The 21652-nt window shown below is 34.9% G+C and overlaps 2 protein-coding genes across 5 annotated transcripts; one reads left to right on the top strand and one right to left on the bottom strand.

Annotated features, from left to right (window-relative positions):
* The first annotated feature begins 10 nt into the window (after positions 1 to 10).
* Positions 11 to 7499, top strand: LOC106053754 (cancer-related nucleoside-triphosphatase homolog). Of its 4 annotated transcripts, none has more exons than XM_013209367.2 (6): positions 11 to 272; positions 4895 to 5057; positions 5685 to 5796; positions 6687 to 6770; positions 6859 to 6981; positions 7248 to 7499. In XM_013209367.2, the coding sequence occupies exons 1-6, from the start codon at positions 206 to 208 to the stop codon at positions 7326 to 7328; spliced, it is 630 nt and encodes a 209-aa protein (XP_013064821.2). In that variant the 5' UTR covers positions 11 to 205; the 3' UTR covers positions 7329 to 7499. The 4 variants fall into 4 exon arrangements, with proteins under 4 accessions (XP_013064821.2, XP_055880703.1, XP_055880704.1 ...); XM_056024728.1 differs by lacking the exon at positions 11 to 272 and adding an exon at positions 1722 to 1746; XM_056024729.1 differs by lacking the exon at positions 11 to 272 and adding an exon at positions 1738 to 1786.
* A 1128-nt stretch (positions 7500 to 8627) lies between these two features.
* On the bottom strand, positions 8628 to 21252 carry LOC106053752 (homeotic protein proboscipedia-like). The gene is made up of 4 exons (XM_013209364.2): positions 21009 to 21252; positions 19703 to 19906; positions 11351 to 11511; positions 8628 to 10422 (listed from the first exon to the last, which is right to left on the bottom strand). The coding sequence occupies exons 1-4, from the start codon at positions 21052 to 21054 to the stop codon at positions 8995 to 8997; spliced, it is 1839 nt and encodes a 612-aa protein (XP_013064818.2). The 5' UTR covers positions 21055 to 21252; the 3' UTR covers positions 8628 to 8994.
* Positions 21253 to 21652: the final 400 nt, after the last annotated feature.

Here is a 21652-nt window from a genome sequence, read left to right as displayed (position 1 = left end):
TAGATATAAAAATGAAAGCTCATTTTTGCTGAAACAATATATTATTAGATATTGATATGTTTTTAATAAGTCTATTATCATTATCAGACTAGGTCTTATATTATTATTATTATATTTATTATAGATCTAGATCTATAGAAATAGATCAAGAATCTATCTAGATCTAGAGTCTAGATCTAATCTATAACAAACAATAACTTCTGGCATGGCTTCTTCTAACTTAACTAGATCTAGTATTAAATCTAGATATATTATGATCACTGGATTGCCAGGTAGTTGCACCAAAAAAATTAAATTTATCCTATACCAACAGATGTGTAATAGAATGAAAGAGGATGAAAAATGCTTTCCAACAACACCAAATTTATTATGCTAGCATTATTGGTTCAAAAGTTATTGTGATTTTAAGTTTGTCCGAGGCGTCCTGATATCCTATGGACTTTATAGAGAGAAATAAAAAAAAAAAGTGAAGCAAATTTTGTTTAATGTGAATATTTCCAAAACTATTGTGAATACATATACAAAAGTATATATCAAATTGTACAGTTTTAAAGGAGGAATTTTCATTTTATAAGTGGCAAATCAAAATGAAATTAAAATTATAAAATATCATTAGTAAATTACGAAAAAAATACAATTTTTTCTAATTTTCTTAAAATAGTCTATAAAAAGAAAAATGCTCCTGGTTCTCAAGTTTTCAACACAATAAGCTTCTAAATTGATCTTATCTTATCTTATATAATACAGACGTTACTTCAAATAAGAAGATGATTACGTCCTACGCGTCATGCATTTAGTCATGCATATTAACCAATGACTTAAATTCTGCCAAGTCACTGGTTTTCCTGGCTAGCTCAGGCAACCCATTCCATGCTCTAATAGCACTAGGGAAGAAGGAGTATTTGTACAAATTTGTCCTAGCATATGGGACGAGGAATGTGCCTTTATCTTTGTGTCTTTCAGAGTATTTTATTAAATTTTGTTTTTGTATTTGAAGATTATGGTTCAGTGTTTTATGTATTATTGCTACTTTACTTTTGATCTAGATCTATCTAGTTATAAAACAATAGTGTAGATTAGAAAAAGAATCTTTAAATTTAAGATTTAGATCTATTTAATTATATTTATTTTAAAGAATATTTTAGATACCTAGATTTACAGATTTTAGCTTCGACATCGACTGACCAAAAGAACTCCCAAGAATACATATCTTTATTATATTTTATGTTAATAAGCAATGATATATAGGTATAAAGAAGTGATTCATTCAATTTTACATGTTTTAGTGTACACTAATTTTATTTTTCTCATTTTAAAAACAGATAGTATTGATAAAATGTCATCCTGACCTTAGTGAAATTCTAGTACCTGATAAAAGTGTGCTAAGTTTTAAAATATCATTGACTCGTTTAATCATAATAAATTTGGTAACATTGGAAACTGAATGACTTTTCTAAGTGTATGGTTTAAAACTAAAGATGTACGGAAACCTTTTTTTATTTTCCTTGTTATTTGAAAATTTAAAATTTTTCTGATTAAAATATTTAGGACATAGTAATAGAAAAAAAAAATTTTTTCCCACTGGCCGCTAGAGGAACCTCTTATCTTTAGAATAAACTCAAGAAAATGTCATAAAAACACTCAGTTATAAAGCAATGTCTTTTCTTAGGACATGCTTAATTTCAGTTTTGTAAAACCTGAACAGGATTGATGTCAAATGTGTTTTTAGATCCAATATGGCCGCCTGTGAGACTCAGTTAGGCTTAGGGTGGCTTAGACTTAATGAGTTAATCTAGTAAACTTATTACTATTAGTAATTAATTTTTAATTATTATTATACAAATTATAGTATAAATAGGTAATCATGACTATAGCTGATAGATCTAGACTAGATAGTATATAGACTCTAATATTAAATATATATATAAATATTAGATCTAGATTAATCTAGAATAATCTAGATCTGCTGATGTAGTTCTACTTTTTACTAGTTTTAAATTTTATTTTTAGCTCTGTAATGGTTAGAATTTAGAACTAGATCTTTGTATGAAAGTATAGTACCGGTATTGAAAGATATAATAGTAAAAAGGCTTGTCTTCGAGTCCAAAGATTAATGAGGAATGCAAACTCCTTGGCTACTTAGCCCCAGCCGTGACATACAAAAAATTAGTATCATACATATTTTGCCACATGTAGCGCAGGCATAACCATTGTCTGCCGGTGGTCTCAAATGTGTATCGTGCAGCCTTTGTAAGTGACCTCCAGCTTTCTTGTTTTCAAGCTGCATGCAACCAGGTGCTCTCTTCCATGTCAGTTAAGGCAAGTTGGCCCCAAAGCCGGTCTTTAAAGCGTTTCCATGGGAGACCTCTGTTACGTTGATGACCTTTCAACTCATCAAAAAAGACTGCTTTTGGTATATGTTCGTTCCCCATACAAGATTTGTGCCCTACCCAGCGTAAATTTCTGACCATAAGACTGTCGCTACCGCCGTTCACAAGGACATTGCTGTTTGTAGTGCTGTCTTGCCGTCGTATGTCCATGTTGGAGCACAAGCATTTTGGTGAAAGCGTTCGTAGTCTTAGTTGTTTTCTGTATGATACCCATATCTCAGATCCATATAGTAGGGTTGAGAGAACCACTGCTGGATAGACATTGATTTTGTAGGCAGGTGGAGCAATTTATTCTGCCAAACTCTTGCCTGGATGCGTCCAAATGCACTATTGGCCCTTGCCAGATAGTTATCAACTTCCCTCGAAAGCGATGCATCATTTGATACTATACTTCCTAGATTTGTGAAGTGGTCTACCACCATAAATGGACAGCCCCTTAACAGAAGATATAATATCTAGAAACTACCCATCTATTTTCCAATTAAATAGATGCTTTGTAACACTTTTTTTAGTTTTGCAATGCATATTTAAATTTTACATTCTTATCGACTGTGAGAGGGTCAGTCACAATTATGGAACAGGATTTTTTAAGAATTCACAATTGCGCAACACGGTAAAAATGTCGGAACTAAGATCAGATAGAGCATCTGTTTTACTAGTCATGTATAATACTTGAACTTCTTCCTTTACGTCACACTACCCTGACTTTCATTACAAGGTTTTACTTTCCAGTGCTCTTTATTTCTTTTTTTTTGGTTATATGTAGGCCTTTACATGCAATAACATTCCATTTTTTGGGTCAAATGTAAATCTGTTTTCATCAGCAATGATGCAGGATGGATCATTTAATTGACAAGGGTTAATCCTTGAAGGTCTAGGAACCGTTTTCTACATCAGTACCTGAAATAACAGCTCTTCTTGCCCAGACTCAAAGGGGTTCGTAAAACCAGTTCAGGGTGCCTTTTATAGAAACCATAAAGCCATTGTTTTGTGATTGTCTTATGATGGCTTTTAGCTGTAGGGTCTCTGGAGGCTATTATGTCTTAGTGAAATTCTTTTTACTTGCATTTCCTTTAAAGCAGCATTTATAATTTCTGGGTCATGATGTTTCTTAGATCCAACAATCTTTTTATTGAAGATAAAGCTGAAGTCATATTATATCAATCTGCGTAATGGAAATAATTTTTACGCTAATGATAAACATTAGTCACATCATTTGGTAATATTTATATTGTAGGTTAGGTTTAAAAGACATGTAATTGGTAAAATGGATGCCAAATCCTTTCACGTAGGATACTTTTAAAAGAAAACAACAAAAATATTTTAGAAAAAAAAAAAGACAAAGTAAACTTAAAAAAAAAAAATTAAAAAAAATAGGTAAAAATGTAATCAATTAAAAATAAAATGTACTGTAAAAAAAATAACTTACATTTTGGACCACTAGGGTCTATATAATAACTGCCGGACAGAGGACATGTCCTCTTTTTGCTGGACATCTGGTTATCATAAATTCTATGGTACCGGTATGTAATATTATTCTCTAAATGTTTTTAAATTTATATATATACCGGTACTAATATAGACTCATATTTCAATTCTGATAATCTAAATCACTATGTAAATAATAAACTAAAAGTACAGGTTAAATAAATAGCATCAAGTTTTTCGTAAATGTGACTATCTTTAAAAAGAAAAAAACTGGCTTTTTTTTTTTATTCAATTCCTGGCAGATGGCTATGAAATGATGTTTCTCCAGATCTATTCATAAACCAAAAAATATGTGTCTCATGCATATGCGGTTTCTCCTGGAACATGTAAAATAATGGACGATTCCACACCTGTCAATTTTAACCTGGAGTTTAAATAAATCTTCTGTTGTGAAAGGAAAACATGTATCGTGGAAAAATAGAAAAATGGACCATGCATAGTATAGTTACAATAGTTTAACTTTAAAAAATCAAAATGAAGTAGAATTTAGCTAATTTCAACTAGCTGTTTCATAATCATGCCTGTTCCAGAATAGTGACGCCGCTAAGTCATTGTTTTTTTACTGGCTGATTCAGGCAAACCTATTCCATGCTCTAATAGCAGTAGGAAAGAAGGTGTATTTGTACAAAGTAGTCCTAGCATGTGAACAAGAAATTTGCCTTTATCTTTGTGTCTTTCTGAGTGTTTTATTAGGTTTTGTTTTTGTCATTGAAAATTATGGTTCAGTGTTCATACAATTATATATATGGTGATTTGTTTTAGTGTTGGGTTAGCTGGTTTAAAAGTTAAATTTTTAGCTATAATATTGATAAAAAAATCCAACTTTTTTGTTTGTACAGTCAAACATTCGATAAAAATATTTGCCTGTTTGAACTGTCCGATACTACTACTGCAATTTGAAATAGGTAGTGATGATGAAGGCATAAAGCTTTAAAGCTCATTTGAAATAATTTATATACGTAAGTCGAATGAGTTCTTATTTTGAAATGTAATAGACATTTTTGCTTCATATTCAGGTGTTGGTAAAACCACTTTGATTAAAAAGATTCATGAGAATCTGGTGAAAGAAGGTTTTCAGTGTAATGGCTTTTTCACTGAGGAAGTTCGATCTAATGGTCACAGAATAGGATTTGATGTTATCACAACAGATAAAAACAGAGGGCAGCTGGCCAGAGTGAGGTATTAGTGGATCATAGTTTATGGCTTAGTTATGTTAAGTACAATTTGAAATGCTTTTTCATATTAATTTTATCAGCTAATTTCTAATGCAATTTACAATTACAAAAATAAAAATTAAAAAATCTGTAAGATGCTTATTTCAAATGCAAGGACAAAGAATTATTTTTTTTAATATTTTTTTCAGTTGAGCATGAGACAGGTTGCCTGAATAAGGACAACCCAATAATTTGGTTGACAAAATGTCTAATTAACACAAATCATTACAATAACACATGTGTACTTATTTCTAAATATCATATTTTTCAGCTATTAAAGAACATCTGTAGTTTATAACATACAATTATTTTATTGTATACATATTACCTTGAATAATAATAGTTATTTCTTTGTTAATAGCTCCTTAATGTGTCCTACTGTTCTATAAATAGGTATGGGGAGAGAAGTCAAAAACAATAATTATCGCATTACATGATTATACTATTTTTTATATATACAATAATTTTGGTCCTTAAATTTTTCAGTACTACAGGTACTTCAGTAATGTTTTAATAATGACTTGTTTTTATAGGGCAGCAGAGCTTGACATTTTTGGACTGTGAATGTATTTTTTTTTCTGTGTGCTTCTAGTGATAATTCCAATGATGTTCCAGTTTCAAGACAAACAAATTTCAAAGTTGGTCAATACACTGTCAATATTTCATCATTTGAGTTGACTGCTCTTCCAAGCTTATATTATCCAGTAAGTCTTATGCCTCTGTCATAAATCTGAACTATTATTGTTTTTGTTTTTATTGTATAGTTACCTTTAGAGAATTAGTGTTCTATCCTGGACGCCTATTTGAGAAAAACATTGCTAAGTAACCTATAAAAATTTTAAGCATAAAAAATCATTGTATTGTTTTTTGTAATGTAAAACAAATTTCCTTACGGATAATAAAGAAGATTATTATTATTAATAAACAACAGTTCCATAAAGATGTATTTGATTAAATAATCTTTTTACAATACTTATATTAACTCTCTCTGTCTAAAATCTTTCTTGGATTTTTTAAAGTAATTTTTCAGCCTCTTCTACACTTCCAATCGCCATCAAATTTGCATTTAAGCTCATGATTGATGACAACACATGAATTAATAAAAAAAATCAATGAATTAGTTAATCATTTAGTTGTAATTAATTAATTTTTTTTAAGATAGAATATATAGAACAAAAAATGCAGTAAGGTAAGGAAGATGAACCTTGTGTAGAGAATTAGGCAATAAGAATTGGGTTGGGTGTAAACTTCTCTTAAACTCATACTGAACAAACCCAAATCTTTTTTTATTTTTTTTTTTCTACTTTTTAGTTCATTTTAATTAAAATAAGCATTTTTGTGTGTGTTTTTTTTTTCTGTTGTTTTTTTTTTATTATAACTTTTCAATTTAACATACCATAGGCATTTGTTTTTATCTTCAAGATGTTTGTTGTTTTTTTTATTTTACCACAAAAAAACAACAACATACACTTTGTTTAAGCATTAAAAAATCATGCTTATTCATATGAGCCCATATAATAAGCTTTTGATAAAATATTTCAAATTGCTCACAATTTTAAATGTTCATTTTCTTAAAATTCCCTTCCACCCACAGACTAAAACAAAAGAAGAAAGAAAACTCATCTATTTAGTGGATGAAATTGGCAAGATGGAATTATTCAGTCAAAGTTTTATTCAAGTAAGTTAGGATTTATTTTTTTTAAACTATTTTTAAAATGCATATCATTCTCAATGTACTATTTATTTACGCACTTTGTGTTTTCCAGGCTGTGAAAAAATTAATGTCTCAAACAAATGTGTATTTAATTGCTACAATCCCTGTGCCTAAGGGAAGACCATTAGCTCTGGTGGAAGAACTCAGGAACAATCCTTTATCACATGTAGTTCAGGTTGGTAAGCTTATGTTAGGCACATAACTTTATGGAGCTTTGTGTTTTTGCTAACAAATCCTAAGTTAACAATGCATCTGATAGTTTTATGCTGTAAATATTCATATCTTTTTTTATTTGTTTAAATAAACTAAAAATATTTTTTTTAACTTTTTCTTTTTTTTATGATAATTATGTGTTGTTTAAAAATCTTAGTATTTTAGTTTCTAAAACATCATTTAGTTTCTAAAACATCATTGATTGTGCAATAAAATCCTTTCCATTAGGTTACTCATCAAAACCGAAACAGCATTTTATCAGAAGTCATGACCTTGGTCCATTCAGTAGTTGCTAGCCAAGTAACATGATGTGTCTACAGAATGGAATGAATAGTGTGTTTCTCTTGGACTTGTTTTTGTGTATTATCATAATTATTGACTTAAGTGCTAATGAAGTGCAATGCTTTTATCAATACATTTGTTGAATATGAAATGCTTTTATGTATTAAAACAAATGTAATAAAGACACATTTTTTAGAAGTTTCTTTTGAAAAAAATCTGTTTTTACAGAACTTTAAGAGGGACATAAATAAAAAGCTTTAATCTTCCAATGAAACATAAGATGTAAAAGTTTCTTGTCAATTACGTTTTGTTTATGGCAAAAATGGCTGCCCAGTCATGTGGTTTGCACTCTGGGCTGTTATTCGTTGGTCTCAATGGTCAAGTATAAACCCTGTCCACTGCCATCCCCTGTCATCCAGGAGGAAGTTTGGGCAAGGTTGTAACTATATTCAAATCTGAATAAACATTCCAAATATGTCAAACAAAAACAAACAATAAGGCATTCTTCATCATTTACCACAGAAAATCTTTAAGAGATCATTCTACCAGCCTTGCTCCACCAACATAGTCATCACATTATACAGCCATATATTATTATTGCAATTATTGCTCATCTTTCATGCTGAGTGTGTTCTGGTCCAATGGAGGGGTATTTCAGAGAAGGTTTTAGTGTTGCCTTTAGACCAGCAAGCACAACCTGGCTTAAGTTAAATCTCAATTTAAAAAGTCCTGGTCTAAATCAAGATTCAAACTCTAGCCCCACTAATGAGGTAAACATATCAATAGAAAAGGTTAAAAATACCAATGAGTTGCACATATTTTTATGTTAATTTTTTTTTAATACTCAAAATGTGGCATTTCTATACACCTGATCTGCACAATATTCTATTTGTTCACTGTAGATGGGGAGGTCAAGTGTAAATGTTTTTGGGTACTAACCCTTCCCTCTATTTTATATTTTCTTGTTTAAGGGGAGGAGGGGGGGGTTGATGTGATAAAAAGGGATTTAAAATCAATGAACATTGATACTGACCCTTGGGAAGACATAGCCGTAGACCGCACTAGTTGGAGAGAGACGGTGACCTAGAAAGTAAAACATGGGCCTCGATTCTTGAAGAAAGGAGTGCCACACGGAAAATGGCCAGCTCCTCTACCACCAAAGCAAAGGCCACCTTGACATGCAATATATGTGGACGGGAGTGTCTCTCCAAAATAGGGCTCCACAGCCATATGAAAAAGTGTTCGAGATGAACCATAGTCGTTTCACGACTGAAGGAGGCCAATGTTATGTTTGGGGGGGGGGGGGGGGCATTTGTGATGCTGCTCTATCCCCTTATCTACCAGTGTTGAGAATACTCAAAGCCTGTCTCCCATTCAGTATTTATCTGTACAATCACAAAAAAGTCTTAAAGACCTTGTGCTGCTAGAAAAACTAGATCTAGTTGGGACTTAATGTCTAGCACTCAAGACATCATATCTTCAATGCATTTCTTTTCAGTGTTAATTTAAGATCTTATAAATTATGTAATAGATTTGGATGCTCTATTTCATACAACAAGTCACTTTAAATCTTTTCATTTAAATAAATTTGTATTAATCTTTAAAACAGGTTTTGTGTGAAAAGACTCAAATTCTATTCACAATATAATTTCCTTTATCAATTATTTACATTGTCAGTTTGAGTGAAGATATTTCACAGCTGTGTGAAGTGATTGTTGTTCAGGTCTGAAGTTTGAGAAGTCCATCTTGGTGTGGACGATGTGGAGGACTGAGAAGAGATGTAGGTCAGTGGAGTGGAGGAGAAGTAAGGGTTATTGATGGAAGAGATGAGTAAAGGTCTGTACGTCTCATGTGAGCCAGCTGTACTTTGCTGTGAGGAGGGCAGGTGTGGCGGGGTTGAGAGCTGGTGCCAGGATGAGTGCTGCATGTAAGACTCTGTGGGACGAATGTTGGATAGCATGACCGGAGGCTCAGCCACAAGGGGGAAAGGATAAACACGATTGATTGCTGCAAAGTGTGCGCTGTGGTGAGGATGCAGTGAAAGAGTATGGTGTGGGCTAGATGGCTGAAAACATTTCTCACTATCCATGTTGGAAAACCCAATGTCATGTCGCTGCAGCAAGTGAGAGAAATGTGGATTTGGGTGAGTGCTTTGCGCTGTAGAGAGTTGGCTCATCCTGGAAGACGTTGGATAATCTATGCTTCTGGCAGCAGACGACATTCTTGCATCAAGAATCATAGCAGATGGCTGCATTTTCAAGTTGGGGTCAAGATCACTCGATGTCTGAGCATTATTGTACAACTGCTGATGAGTTTGGGTTAGAGACTTTGACAAAGTATTCTCCACTGATGATGTAGCAATACTGCTTGAAGACATCTCTGAAGGAGAATGAAGGTTTTCTAAACCACCGTATGATTGCATGAAATCTGTTGTATGAAAAGAACTGTGAGATGAATTAGATGTGGACATATTCTCCCAGGGTCGACTGCTACTGAACTGGCTTCGTGGATTGCGAAAAGCGGACGTTTCACTGGCATGTAATGTTGTATTTGCTGTTGGTGTCAGTTTATTAGGAGGTGCCAGCATGTCGTAGTTCTGAAAGAGGCGTGGAGCTTGACAAGAAGATAAAGATGAAAATGAGGGCAAGGAAGACAACTTAGCTGGTGCAGACGTTGTGAGAGCTGGTTTAGTCCCTTTGGATTTTTTTCTTTTTTTCTTGCTTTTTTTCAGCTTTAGGTACTCATTGTTAAACTTGTTCAGCTCCACTATCATGCTCCGAAGAACAACAGGGGAGACTATTAAAGAAGTTGATGAGGTTGAACTCGGCGGAGAGTGGTTGTCCTTGTTACCAGGGGATAGTTCAGTTCTGCTATCACTAGTGTTGTGTGATTTGAGTGTATCACATAGGTGTGTATCCATATGTTCAAGAGTCTGTGGGTCATCATCTGTTCTAATGAAACTCTCAGAACTGTTATCACTAACAGGAGATTGAAGGCCCACAGTTGGTGAGTTGTCCTTGACATCATTGGCATTGTCCTTGACCTCAGACTTGGAACTAGCAGTTTTAGAGGGGACCTTCTTTGTAACCACATCTTTTCTTCTTCTATTTTGAAACCAAATCTAGTAGAGGGGGGAAAAAAAAGTAAAGTTTATTGTGAAACATTTCTGTTCTACTGAAAGTAAAACTATTAGTAACAAACAAATGCGGGGCCCTATGTGAAACGGATTGCGAGTGGCCCAGTCTAGGTAGGGATAAGCATTATATCAAAATTAATATTTTGTATTAGCAAATGGATTAGTCTTTGCCGTTTTTTTTTATCGCACGTAGGATTGGTACCCCAAAATTGAAAATATTTGTCTATTTTTTGATGTGATTTTTATGAAGTCTCAGGAGATTTTAATATTTTCAGATTTCCAGGACTTTTTCGTATATTTTGCAATTACATGAAATTTTCAAGAGGCCCTGGAAAATCAGCAGGCAGTGGAAATCCTGTTATTATATATACAAACGTTAGAATGGTTTAATTTAATATTTTACACCTAGAATTAGCGCTAGGCCTATAAAAGTGCTGGACCCACTGCGACCGCATAGGCTGCAGTGGCCTAAGGCCGGCCCTTGTTCTTTGTTATCTTGCGTTATCTTGCTCTTACTGCCATGGAGAAAACCAGACAACAGCTAAGTTGCGAAAAAGTTCGTAGCAAGACATAGAATCTACATTTTAGACTCATGAAAAGGTACCGCTGAAGACATGCTTACGCAGCGTAATGAGGATTTTATTAAACCTTAGCTGGCAGTATGTGTTAGATGTGACACTATGGATCTGCATAGCTACGTGATATACTGCACCCTTCTTCGGACCTAAAGACTGGTATTGAGTTATATGTTAGCATAACTGCCACTGGCTTTAACACTATACAAATGTAGGTCTACAACTTGAGCGGTTTTTAATTGTCTAGACATAGGCCTAACCAAAAAGCCGTGATTTGTGTGTGTGTTTCAGAAAATGTAGCTTCTTTCTGTGTATTTAGTCAGAGGTTAGAAACATACTTTCACTTGTTCTCTTGTGATGCCCACACGCTTGGCTATCAGTTGTTTCTGTGTTCCATTGGGATATCGGACTTCTTGATAGATTCCATTAAGCAGTGCCAACTGGTAGCGTGTGTAGCTCAGTCGCTCTCTTGGTGGCGGAGGTGTAAATGGTCTGTAATCTGAAAAACGATAAATAAAAATAGAGCCTGCGTGCATGTATGAAATCTGATTTCTTATAGCAGTGTTTCCCAAACTGTGTTCTTCGGAACTCTAGTGTTCCGCTAGGCCTGGCTAGGTGTTCCACGAACTACTGGAATAGGCCACCACGTGAATTAATCTCTAAGTAAATGCAGAAAAAAAAAGTTTGTATTAGTTCTCAAAACAAAATAAGGTATGTTGCATCACAATGAACTTTGAACTGAAGTAGATTCTGACCCTAATTTGAAACAAAGATACAATAAAAGATCAACCATTGGATGATTTCTGGTGGAGTTTTTTTTTTTTCTTGTAGAGCACCAGACTATTTGAAAACAAGTTCTTTTGTTGTTGCTCTTTTGCTTCAGTTTTACGTATTTGTTCGAAGCAAGATTCTCTTACTATGTTGCATCAAAATCAAGGTAGGCCTACTGCTCTAGACTGAGACTTGCAGTTGATGGTAGGGTTACTAGACGTCGGCAAAAGGAGGACATGTTTTGAGTAGTCCTCCGTACGACAGACATTGGCTTAAAGTGTGAAAATGTCCGACTTTTACTTTGCTGCTTACTACAACAGGGCCGGCATGGGCAAACTAGGCATTCGCCTAGATCCTCCGATTGGTAGGACCTCGCACAAGACTCAAAACTATTAGGTTTTAAATAATTTGTACGCTGTTTATTTTGTATTTTTCTGTTTCATTTGGGGCCACCAAATTCTCCTCCAATTATCTAAGGCCGGCCCTGACTGCAACTGCATATTATCAACTGATCTAATTAAAAGTCCTACAGTTAACTTATCTTGTTGAGCCGCTTGTGGTTTAAACACAGAAACTCAATAACATACAGTTTTGTGACAATCTTCATGAACAAGTGTTTATATATTCAAGAAACCTGTTGGTAAAAGTTCCTGAAGATCTAGTGTTTTTTTTTAAATTCTTAAGCATACTGTCATAGACAAAATGACTGCGCTCGTGCTTGGCATTGTTGTCCAGAGTGCGAACCTTGACCTTTCCTGCCTTCTGAAGAAATGTTTGAAACTTACGTGTCAACTTTTCAACATCCGAGTTCACAAGTTGACAAAAGGCAGAACTAAAGCTCTCCATTGATTCAGTCAGATCTACTGTTCTCCGAAAAAATGCATTGTGAAGAAAATATTATCCAAAAAGTTCCAAAAATATTGCTCGAATGATGTACCAAGTCCAAAGTCTGAGAAATTAGCCAATGATTTAGGCTTACCGACATGTTTCATCTTATAGGTCTTCTTTTTTGGGGGGAACTTGATAGGGAAATCGTTTCAAGCTTCTGTCGCTGTTTGGATAACGAGAATGTCATGACAGCAGGATACGGTCTAAAAATCGCGAATCCAGTGCACGATACACATCGGTTAGGAATTCAAGCGCTTAATTCACTTAGCCATAATGCCCCCTTCTTTCAAGACACCCCCCCCCCCCAAAAAAAAAATAATAATAATTTGCGTTTCATTTTGACCAACAGTTGTTAATAAATAAAAAGTCGTTCGCATACTCGTATAATGATACAAAGAGAGTAACTCGTCGTAGAGTAGTGACCTAGTATAATTTAGAGATTATGTTAGAAAATCCGCTGCAGAGGACAGACGTAGACTGTTCTGTTGTCACAGATATTAACAAACACATACTGTAGACATTAATTAATAATAATGATAATAAAGGAGACTGTGTTTCTCAAAGTAGACATAGAAGACTCTCCTTTTTATTTCCGTCCAACCCTTTTGCTTTCGCACAAAACATAAACAACAAACAATGACGCAATATACACATGTTAACACAGAGACAATCATAGAAAATCTTAATCGACCACCGCCGAACAATGATTATGCTTGCGCTGGAGTGGCAAAATATGTAGGTCGCTGCTGGGGCTGAGTAGCCACGGGCAATACTGCATTCCTTATTAATCTTCGGACTGGAAGACAAGCCTTATTATTGTTATGTTAGAAACGAATGAGTATTCATTCTCTGGTGCTGCCCGGGTCGAGTTTCGTTAAAAGGAAACACAATTATTATTATATTGTTGTTATTATTATTATTATTATGTTAGTTTTGTAAATAAATATATTGTGCATTGTTTTTAGTGACGGTAAAAGTAGTGACGCAGTGAGACAGTCGAATGGCTTTGCAGAATACGGGTACGTGATAGAAGGCTAGGGCTTGTGGACAGATGAATATTGAATAGACTGCCAATGAAAACGATGGATAGATATACAAGAATATCATCCCCATCTGTAAATAAACATCATTTGAAGTCTCCACAAGTTGTATTGAGTATATTATAGTGGTGTCCCTTGGATGTGTTCGGACTGGCGTTGAGAATGAAGTGAACTAGTGTCCAACAGACAACACACTGATTCCAAGGCAGGATTCTGTTCAGAGCATGTTTCCAGGTTTTGATGTGACCCTGTAACTCACGGATCTTTTTTAAAAGAAAATTGTACGTATAAATAGATATTAACAATATTGTTCTTGAATTTTTAACAAAGTACATTTCATGGCAGAGTTTATGCTTGCAGTATAAATCTGCTTATATGTACTGTACGCTCAATTCTGCATGGCTTCATACATGACTACAAAACTAGTTTAATCACCCAGTTCGGCAACAACATGACATCCATGGACACATTTTCCAAGTAAATAACTTAATATTTTGGGACTGACTCTAGAAAACGTTTAACCGGCATACAATATACGAACTTTAAATCAACCACGTGTCGTATTGTGTCCCGAAAAGTGTTGACGGCTGATCAGTGTCATGGCTAATCAGTGCTCATAAGTCTGAGGACTTCGTAACTTTTGATGAACAATACAATCTCGTTAAGTCCATTGGCACATCACATTATTAAATTTTTACTATCTTTACTATTTTAACTCTGAATAGACCTTGTTTTTAATGATATAGAATTTAGCCCTTGTTATGAAAAGGGAAAGTTATCCTTAAAGGATTACGGGCACGACATGGCCTAAATTGTGCCGATGTGCCTAAACTCAAAACTCAAACTCATTCGTAATTCCAATGAACAATCATGATGACCTTTGTTGTACAGCCTGGCACTTTCGGGGAACTTGTTTGCCTGTGGTCATTGTAATTGAAATAGATACTGAATTTTTTTTTTTTTTGTTAAAGGCAGGGTGGTTGATTATTTGCTTGTATACCAATCAAGTCATACATTTGTTCTAGATTACACATCTTTCGAAAATTATTCATTCGTGTACCACGTGACATGTTTACAAGTAAGTTTTTTTTCATTTTTATTTTTTTTTTACCCACATTAAGTGACGAATTAAAAGAAGCTGTTTTGTAAGTTTGAAATGTAAAATTTCACATTTGAAAACTTTTAACAATACCTCTATTCAAGTCACACATTCGGAATGGGCTAAACCTAAAACCCGGACGGACGCGATTTTCCAAAAACGGCTCTTAGGATTTTCCTAGAAAATTGACAGTTGATGTAGGCCTTTATCGTTTGAGAAAAGACTTACTAATCTCGTTGGCCAGAGACTGGGTAAAACTCTAGTTTGACTGTTATAATTTGTCCAAGTATAAAAAGAAAATAATTAAAATTTGGCTTCAGAACAAGAAAAACTTTTATCTTGAACAAACTCTACGTCTTTGAGTTTCATAAATTCATGTTCATGAACGTTTTGCTTACCCTCTTCTAAAGGCCAAAGATTGGAATATTTTTAAGTCTAGTAGATTTATGCATTCGCTTAACCAGGATTTTTTTGTTGTCTCGGTCTGGGTTATAAATCTAACATTCATAAGTTATGAAGAGTAAAATAATCGCTCTGTTGAAGATGTATACAGGAGTTATTCTCTTTTTTATATATATTTTGTGATTGTTTTGTTTGTTACAAAATTATTTTCAGTATTCTAGGTGAGCTCAATGTATTTAATGTTATCAACAAACACAGCTTATGTAAGCATGAACAACTTGAAGAGATAAAACCGAGATCAAATTCAAGCTAATTAAAGTAAGCCTACATTGTGAACAGTAAAGTCAACTGATCTAATGTTAAAAACCAAACAGTAAGAGAGTATGGATATCCTCTGCAAGTATCAGCTGAAGAATAAATGATAGATCGGGATCAAAATACCGAGTATGGCGGTAGCATTGAAATAGTTTAAATTTGGATACCAGTATTTAGTATTTTACGCATTGATCAGTGTAAGTAAAACTAGATAATCGTGTGTATTATATATAAGGTGTAAGGCTTACTCTAAGATAGCTTTGTGTAGACCTCCCCTCTCCCCCCCCCCCCCCCGTAGCCCAATAGTGTAATACGAGATAATCCTGTATATAGTAAATATCACATGGGAACAAGGTAGGCTCTAACACACAGACCTCGGGCCCTCGCGTTTAGTTCAAATAAATAATAAGCTTGGATTCCAAAGACACAATGATCTCAGGAAGTGTTACACAAGACTCACGTGGCCTAGAGACACTAAAATCAAGTCGCTATTTTCAACCACGCCGGACTTAACACTGCCCATAGAAAGTAAGAATTGTTTAGCTCGGGAGGGGGGGGGGGGAGGCATAAGGTTGTGTCGCAGGTATACATCATGATTAGAAGCTCGGACCACGAGTCGTTGGTGAAAGTAGCTCCCACGTACCCTCGGGGCACTGAGCCGCGTTAGCCTGCACACAATGGACACAATTGTCCAGCTATTCGGGAATGGACACAAATGACTTTTCTACATACGTTGTCAATGTGTCATTTCAAGGAAGGCCTAGAGTCCCCAAGAGCTCTGCAATTGAGCGCAATAAAAATGACGCAAAGGTAACGAAACAATGGAAGAGTGGTTGCGGATTGAAAATTTCACAGTAATTATCTAGTTATTAGAAATTTTCATGCATGGTGGAAAAAAGCTAAGTTTTTTTGGGTGTATATCAAGTGTTGATAAGCTAGTTTTTTTTTTAAAGGAAAATATGTGATAATGTTTGTGCACTAAAGGCCTAACTGCGGAATGAAATGTTCTAGAGTATTCTAGACTCTTGTGTGTAGCACAAAATCATGTCATTAGGAAGGAAATATTAGACTTAACCTCTATGAACTAAAACCTTTTTAAAGACTAACTAACGGAAATAAATGAGATTTGATGCAAAGATCAACTGCCACACATTGACATAATGTTAACATTATAGCTCAATTACATTGTTTTAGTTAACAAAAATGTGATAGCCCTTGACATTGTTTATCGTAAAAATCTCCAAGAGGAAATATAAAGGGGGGGGGGGAGACTACATTTAACATATATGAACTGTAGACTGTAACCATGGGCGCCCACAAGGGGGTGCACTTGCACCACCCTGGATTCTGGGTAGCCAAACTCTAGCCATTATTTTGCACCATCAGATCAATGAAAATCTAATTAACAACTGAACAAGTAGTGCTTCCACTGGTGACTGAAGTACAGTTGTAGTAGACTAGCCTAGGCTTATCAGGAACTGATGGCTGACCATGTACGTACACCCCTCTGAATTCTGAGTAACCAACTTTTAGCCAATTTTTTACACCTTCAAATCAATTGACTTCTGCTAGGAAGCAACTTAACATGTAGTGCTTCCACTGAAATAAAGTTAATAAAGATAAGCTACTATTGTAATCAACTAGAATAGGCTAATCTGTAGTTCATGTCCGACCATGTACGCTTTATTATAGGCTTGCTATTCAATATTGTATAGCATGTTAGTCGTGACGATTTGTTTTCACTTGCACACTATTATAGTTATCATTATATTCAGTAAAGGCCTAGAATATGATAAAAGTTGTTTTTTTTTGTCTTGGAGGACGAATCCTTGCCAGCCATCTTTCGATTTGATATATGGGAAAGTTTCTTTAAACAAGATTGAGGAGTGATCTTGATAAATGTATTTACGTCTTGTGGAGTTGCGGTCATTGTTAGAGCTCAATAAAATAGCAGGTAAACACGTCCCTTTCCAGACGAAAACACTACGTTTTAAAACAGAAAAGTCAGAAATAACGGTTGTAAGTGAAACCAGACAATCTAAATACGTGTAATCAGTGCCTGCTTCTCAAAGTGTTTCTGATTTGCCTTTTAATTGTCGTCAATTATTTATCTGTTATTGAACCAGTATCGTGATGTTGCAGTCTGTCCGTCTTAGCTAAGGCGGCCGCTCAACAGCACATCAGCAGTCACCATAACGACATAAAACTAACTTGACCATCCTGAGTAAGGTGACACTGCTGGCAGGCAGTAATGAGTTGGTGCTGCCGGGACTTTGCAGTCGACAGATACACGGAACAAAAACCACACGTTTGCAATTCGGTATTATTCCAGAACACTACTTTACATTCCGTATCTTGATTCGTTAGTTTCTTCATTAACGCCTCGCTTTTCAAGCAATAATGATGTTCAGTTCAACCTGTTTTGTCTACATCCTAAAACGATCCAAGAATTGCAACGTACAGAACATCAGAACTGCCAGATAAGCGTTCATCGCCGGCTTGTCCATCGCGACGAGAAGCAATTCAGTAGTAAATTATTTGACAGTTTTGGCAGCGTTTGCATTTTTTGTTTGATCGACCGTTGATAAGAGCCGCACGGATAAACAGTAAATAGTTTATTCACGTTAGTTTTTTTTTTACTTTCCTGAACCAAGTGTTGACAGTGAACTTAATATCACGTAGGTATGCGAGGGGGCACCAATTCTTTTCTTTAATATTCTCTGTAATAAAAGTTGAAGCTACGACTTTGAGCCATAGGTGGCAACTTGCACCCCCCCCCCTTCCTGCAAAAAATCCTGCGGGCGCCCATGACTGTAACTATAAAGTAATCTAATTTAAGTTTTTAAAACTATTCTAATGTTTTCTATAGGACGTTCATTTTGTGTCTGTCGACAAGACGTTTGGAAAGGAATTAAGCACAGGCCTATAGGTCTAGTTTAATTGTAAAATATTTCTTATTCATTTTAGCGGCCGTATTGGTAAAAATTAATTGTGTGTCTCGTCCTTTCTTTTGGCACGTCTATATCTCAAAAACTAGAAGATTTGAAAATTCAATGTCCCCATATTTCATATTATTATTTTCCTAAATACAGGTGCAACGGCTACTTTTGGTCTTATGAAGAACTCTTTATTTTTAAGATTAAAAAAAGGTTAACCATTTTTAACACCACTTCTAAAACAATACTGAAAAGATATGTAGTATGTATAGTCTGTATGTATAATAACACCATTACAAATGAGAAAAGGAAATAAACATTTTGTATTTTTAATGACAGTAACATATAAAGCCTTTGCTAGTTGTCAAATAATGATAGCAAGTATATCGATTACATTTTTTTATGTGTTTTGTGGTGAACCAGCTACTAATGGTTTACAGAAAACATTATTTTTGTTTAAGAAATACAACTAAGAATACACGTTTTATGCACATATTTATGCACATATTTAAGAACAAGAATTATTAGGCAACGGTTCAAGATATTTAATAGTTGTACACTAATGTGAAGTACATTTGTTTACCATCAATGTGTCCACCTCTTTTTCAATATGTAGAAAATGATGCCATTTTCTGGCTTGCCTTATTTAGAAAGGCGACCAACAAGATTTGTTAGACGTCAGGCAATCAAACATTTTGTTTGGTAGAAGAACTGTGGTTATTAATAGTCTGTAGTTCTACAAGTTTCCGAGATCCACAAATCAAAATGGAAACCAAAAGGGGCGATAAGTCAATTATATCACGATCACATTAATCAACCACAGAAATTGAAACGCAAGCAGAAATACAATCGTTTGATTATCAGCATTCATCTGCACACACATACACCAACACACAAACAGAAGACACACCACCAACGATACATTCAGCATTCATCTGCACACACATACACTAACAGAAGACACACACCACCAACGATACATTCAGCATTCATCTGCACACACATACACTAACAGAAGACACACCACCAACGATACATTCAGCATTCATCTGCACACACATAATCATTGCTAGTTGCGAAACGAGCAATAGAATGACGTATCTACATCTGTAGACATCAATTCATTTCGCGAATTCGTGCAAAAGAAACAATAATACATTTAGTAGAGCTAATGTCCAAGAGAAGCTCCGCAGCTGTCCCTAGCTTGTTAGCTAACAAAATAATACATTAACCCTTTACCTTCATCGTCAGATGTTTGTTTGTCACCGGAAGTTGTGCATACATCTACTCCTGTTGCCTGATGAACAGGATAATCCGATCTCCAGTTAATCACAGAAGTAAATCCAGGGATTGCGTGGCGTGAATCTAAGGAGGCCGCATTCGGCTGATCCAACAGTCTGTTGCTGTGTGATTGTGTTGGGCCAGAGCTGTTAGAGACATCTCCTGTAATTAAATGGGTCACATTGATGTTAAATGTAAACTGTCAACCTTGATTCAAAGAATATCTGTAACTAAAACTTTTTGTACATTTTCTTTCTAAGAAATAACAGAAATTAGTGAGTCGTCTTTAATGTCTATTATAATTAACCTAATTAAGCCCCTATGTGCTGCCAAAAAGAATGAGGTTCAATACATATTTGTTCACGTCTGGAGATAGTTCTTATCTTGGCTGGTATATGCAGACGACTCGTTCTAATGGTTTCTTTTTTTTTTTTTTTCGAAAACAAATCTAATTTTTTTTTTTAAAATTAACAGCATGGTAATTGTAGGATTAGTGATCTGATACCACAACATTGTACCAGCAAAAAGTAGAAGAATTAAGTTAAATGAAAACTTCTGTATTTGAAAATATTAATTTTAAGATCTCATAAATATATAATACATAGTTCTTAACATGTAGCCTATATAAGTAAAACTGAACTTTTTAAATATGATGAGTAAGTCAATGGATCTAGTTCATAAATTAGAAAATATTGTTTGGTTTTAATCTCTGACTGTAAACAAAATGTGTCACCTACTTTGCTTTCAATCTCAAGGGAGAAGAAAGTCTTGGAAATCGGAAAGATTTGTTTTTAAACGGTTTGAACTACCATGTGCCTGATTACGCGATATGTAGACTTTGACCAACTAGATCCTCACAAAGAAACTAAAATAAATATCACTCTTAGATACAACTAGATTATCACAGCTAGACTGAAACAAGCGGTTAACTATAAATTAAAACAACTAGGTAAAAACAACTAGATCTAGATAATCGCAATTAGACCATAACAAATATATCATCACAACTAAATCAAATAATGGTAGCTACAAAACATCGCAACTATATCAAATAGTGGTAGCTATGATACAGGACAACTGCCCTCGGAATTATGTTTTAGGTTTTAAATCACCAAAATGAACATGAACTAATTTGTTGTAACATTACCACAAGAAATGAAAAGTTTGTTGCTGGACACGTCCGATGACAACAAGTCCCTGGTGAAACTAAACTTAGAACACACATCCCAGACAACCTCTGAGCCAGCCACATGGCGTTACTCACCTGCAGTAGTTGACGAGAGACCACTCAGACTGTCCAGTTGCATCATGACGTCATCACTTAGGGAGCTCAATCAGCATCTCACCTGGCCGTCTTCTAAATTGCACTTTTGGTAAATGAAAGAAACCAACTCTTCCGATATCCCTTTTGCCTATCTCAGGTGGACACAGTGTGGAAAGGAGGGGGCGGAGCAAAGTGGGGGGCCCTGGTCACCTCGACCTCTATTTCCGTCACGGTTGGTGAAGTCACTTGAATGTTATAAACAAACCAAGGTAAGATTGTCCCGTATGACCCGTCCATTCATTAAGTTCTAAAAAGGAAAGCAAGCTTCCATCTCCGGCCGTTAGGTAGCACGCTGTCCGTGTAATTCTGTTGCAAAGCAGGGGAGATAATAAAGAAATGCAACCTTTTCGTTTTAAAATGTTTATTTTTTAACAGAAGTAATAGATCCTAGTTGAACTATCAAACGTCTGCACATGATATCAAACTTTTGTGTCTTCACATGATATCAAACTTTTGTGTCTTCACATGTTATCAAACCTTTGTGTCTTCATATGATATCAAACTTTTGTGTCTTCACATGATATCAAACTTTTGTGTCTTCACATGATATCAAACTTTTGTGTCTTCACATGTTATCAAACCTT

Source organism: Biomphalaria glabrata, chromosome 3 (genome assembly GCF_947242115.1).
Source record: "Biomphalaria glabrata chromosome 3, xgBioGlab47.1, whole genome shotgun sequence".
NCBI lineage: Eukaryota > Metazoa > Mollusca > Gastropoda > Planorbidae > Biomphalaria > Biomphalaria glabrata.
Note: the sequence above shows the minus strand (reverse complement) of the source record. Positions and strands in the feature narration are given on the sequence as shown.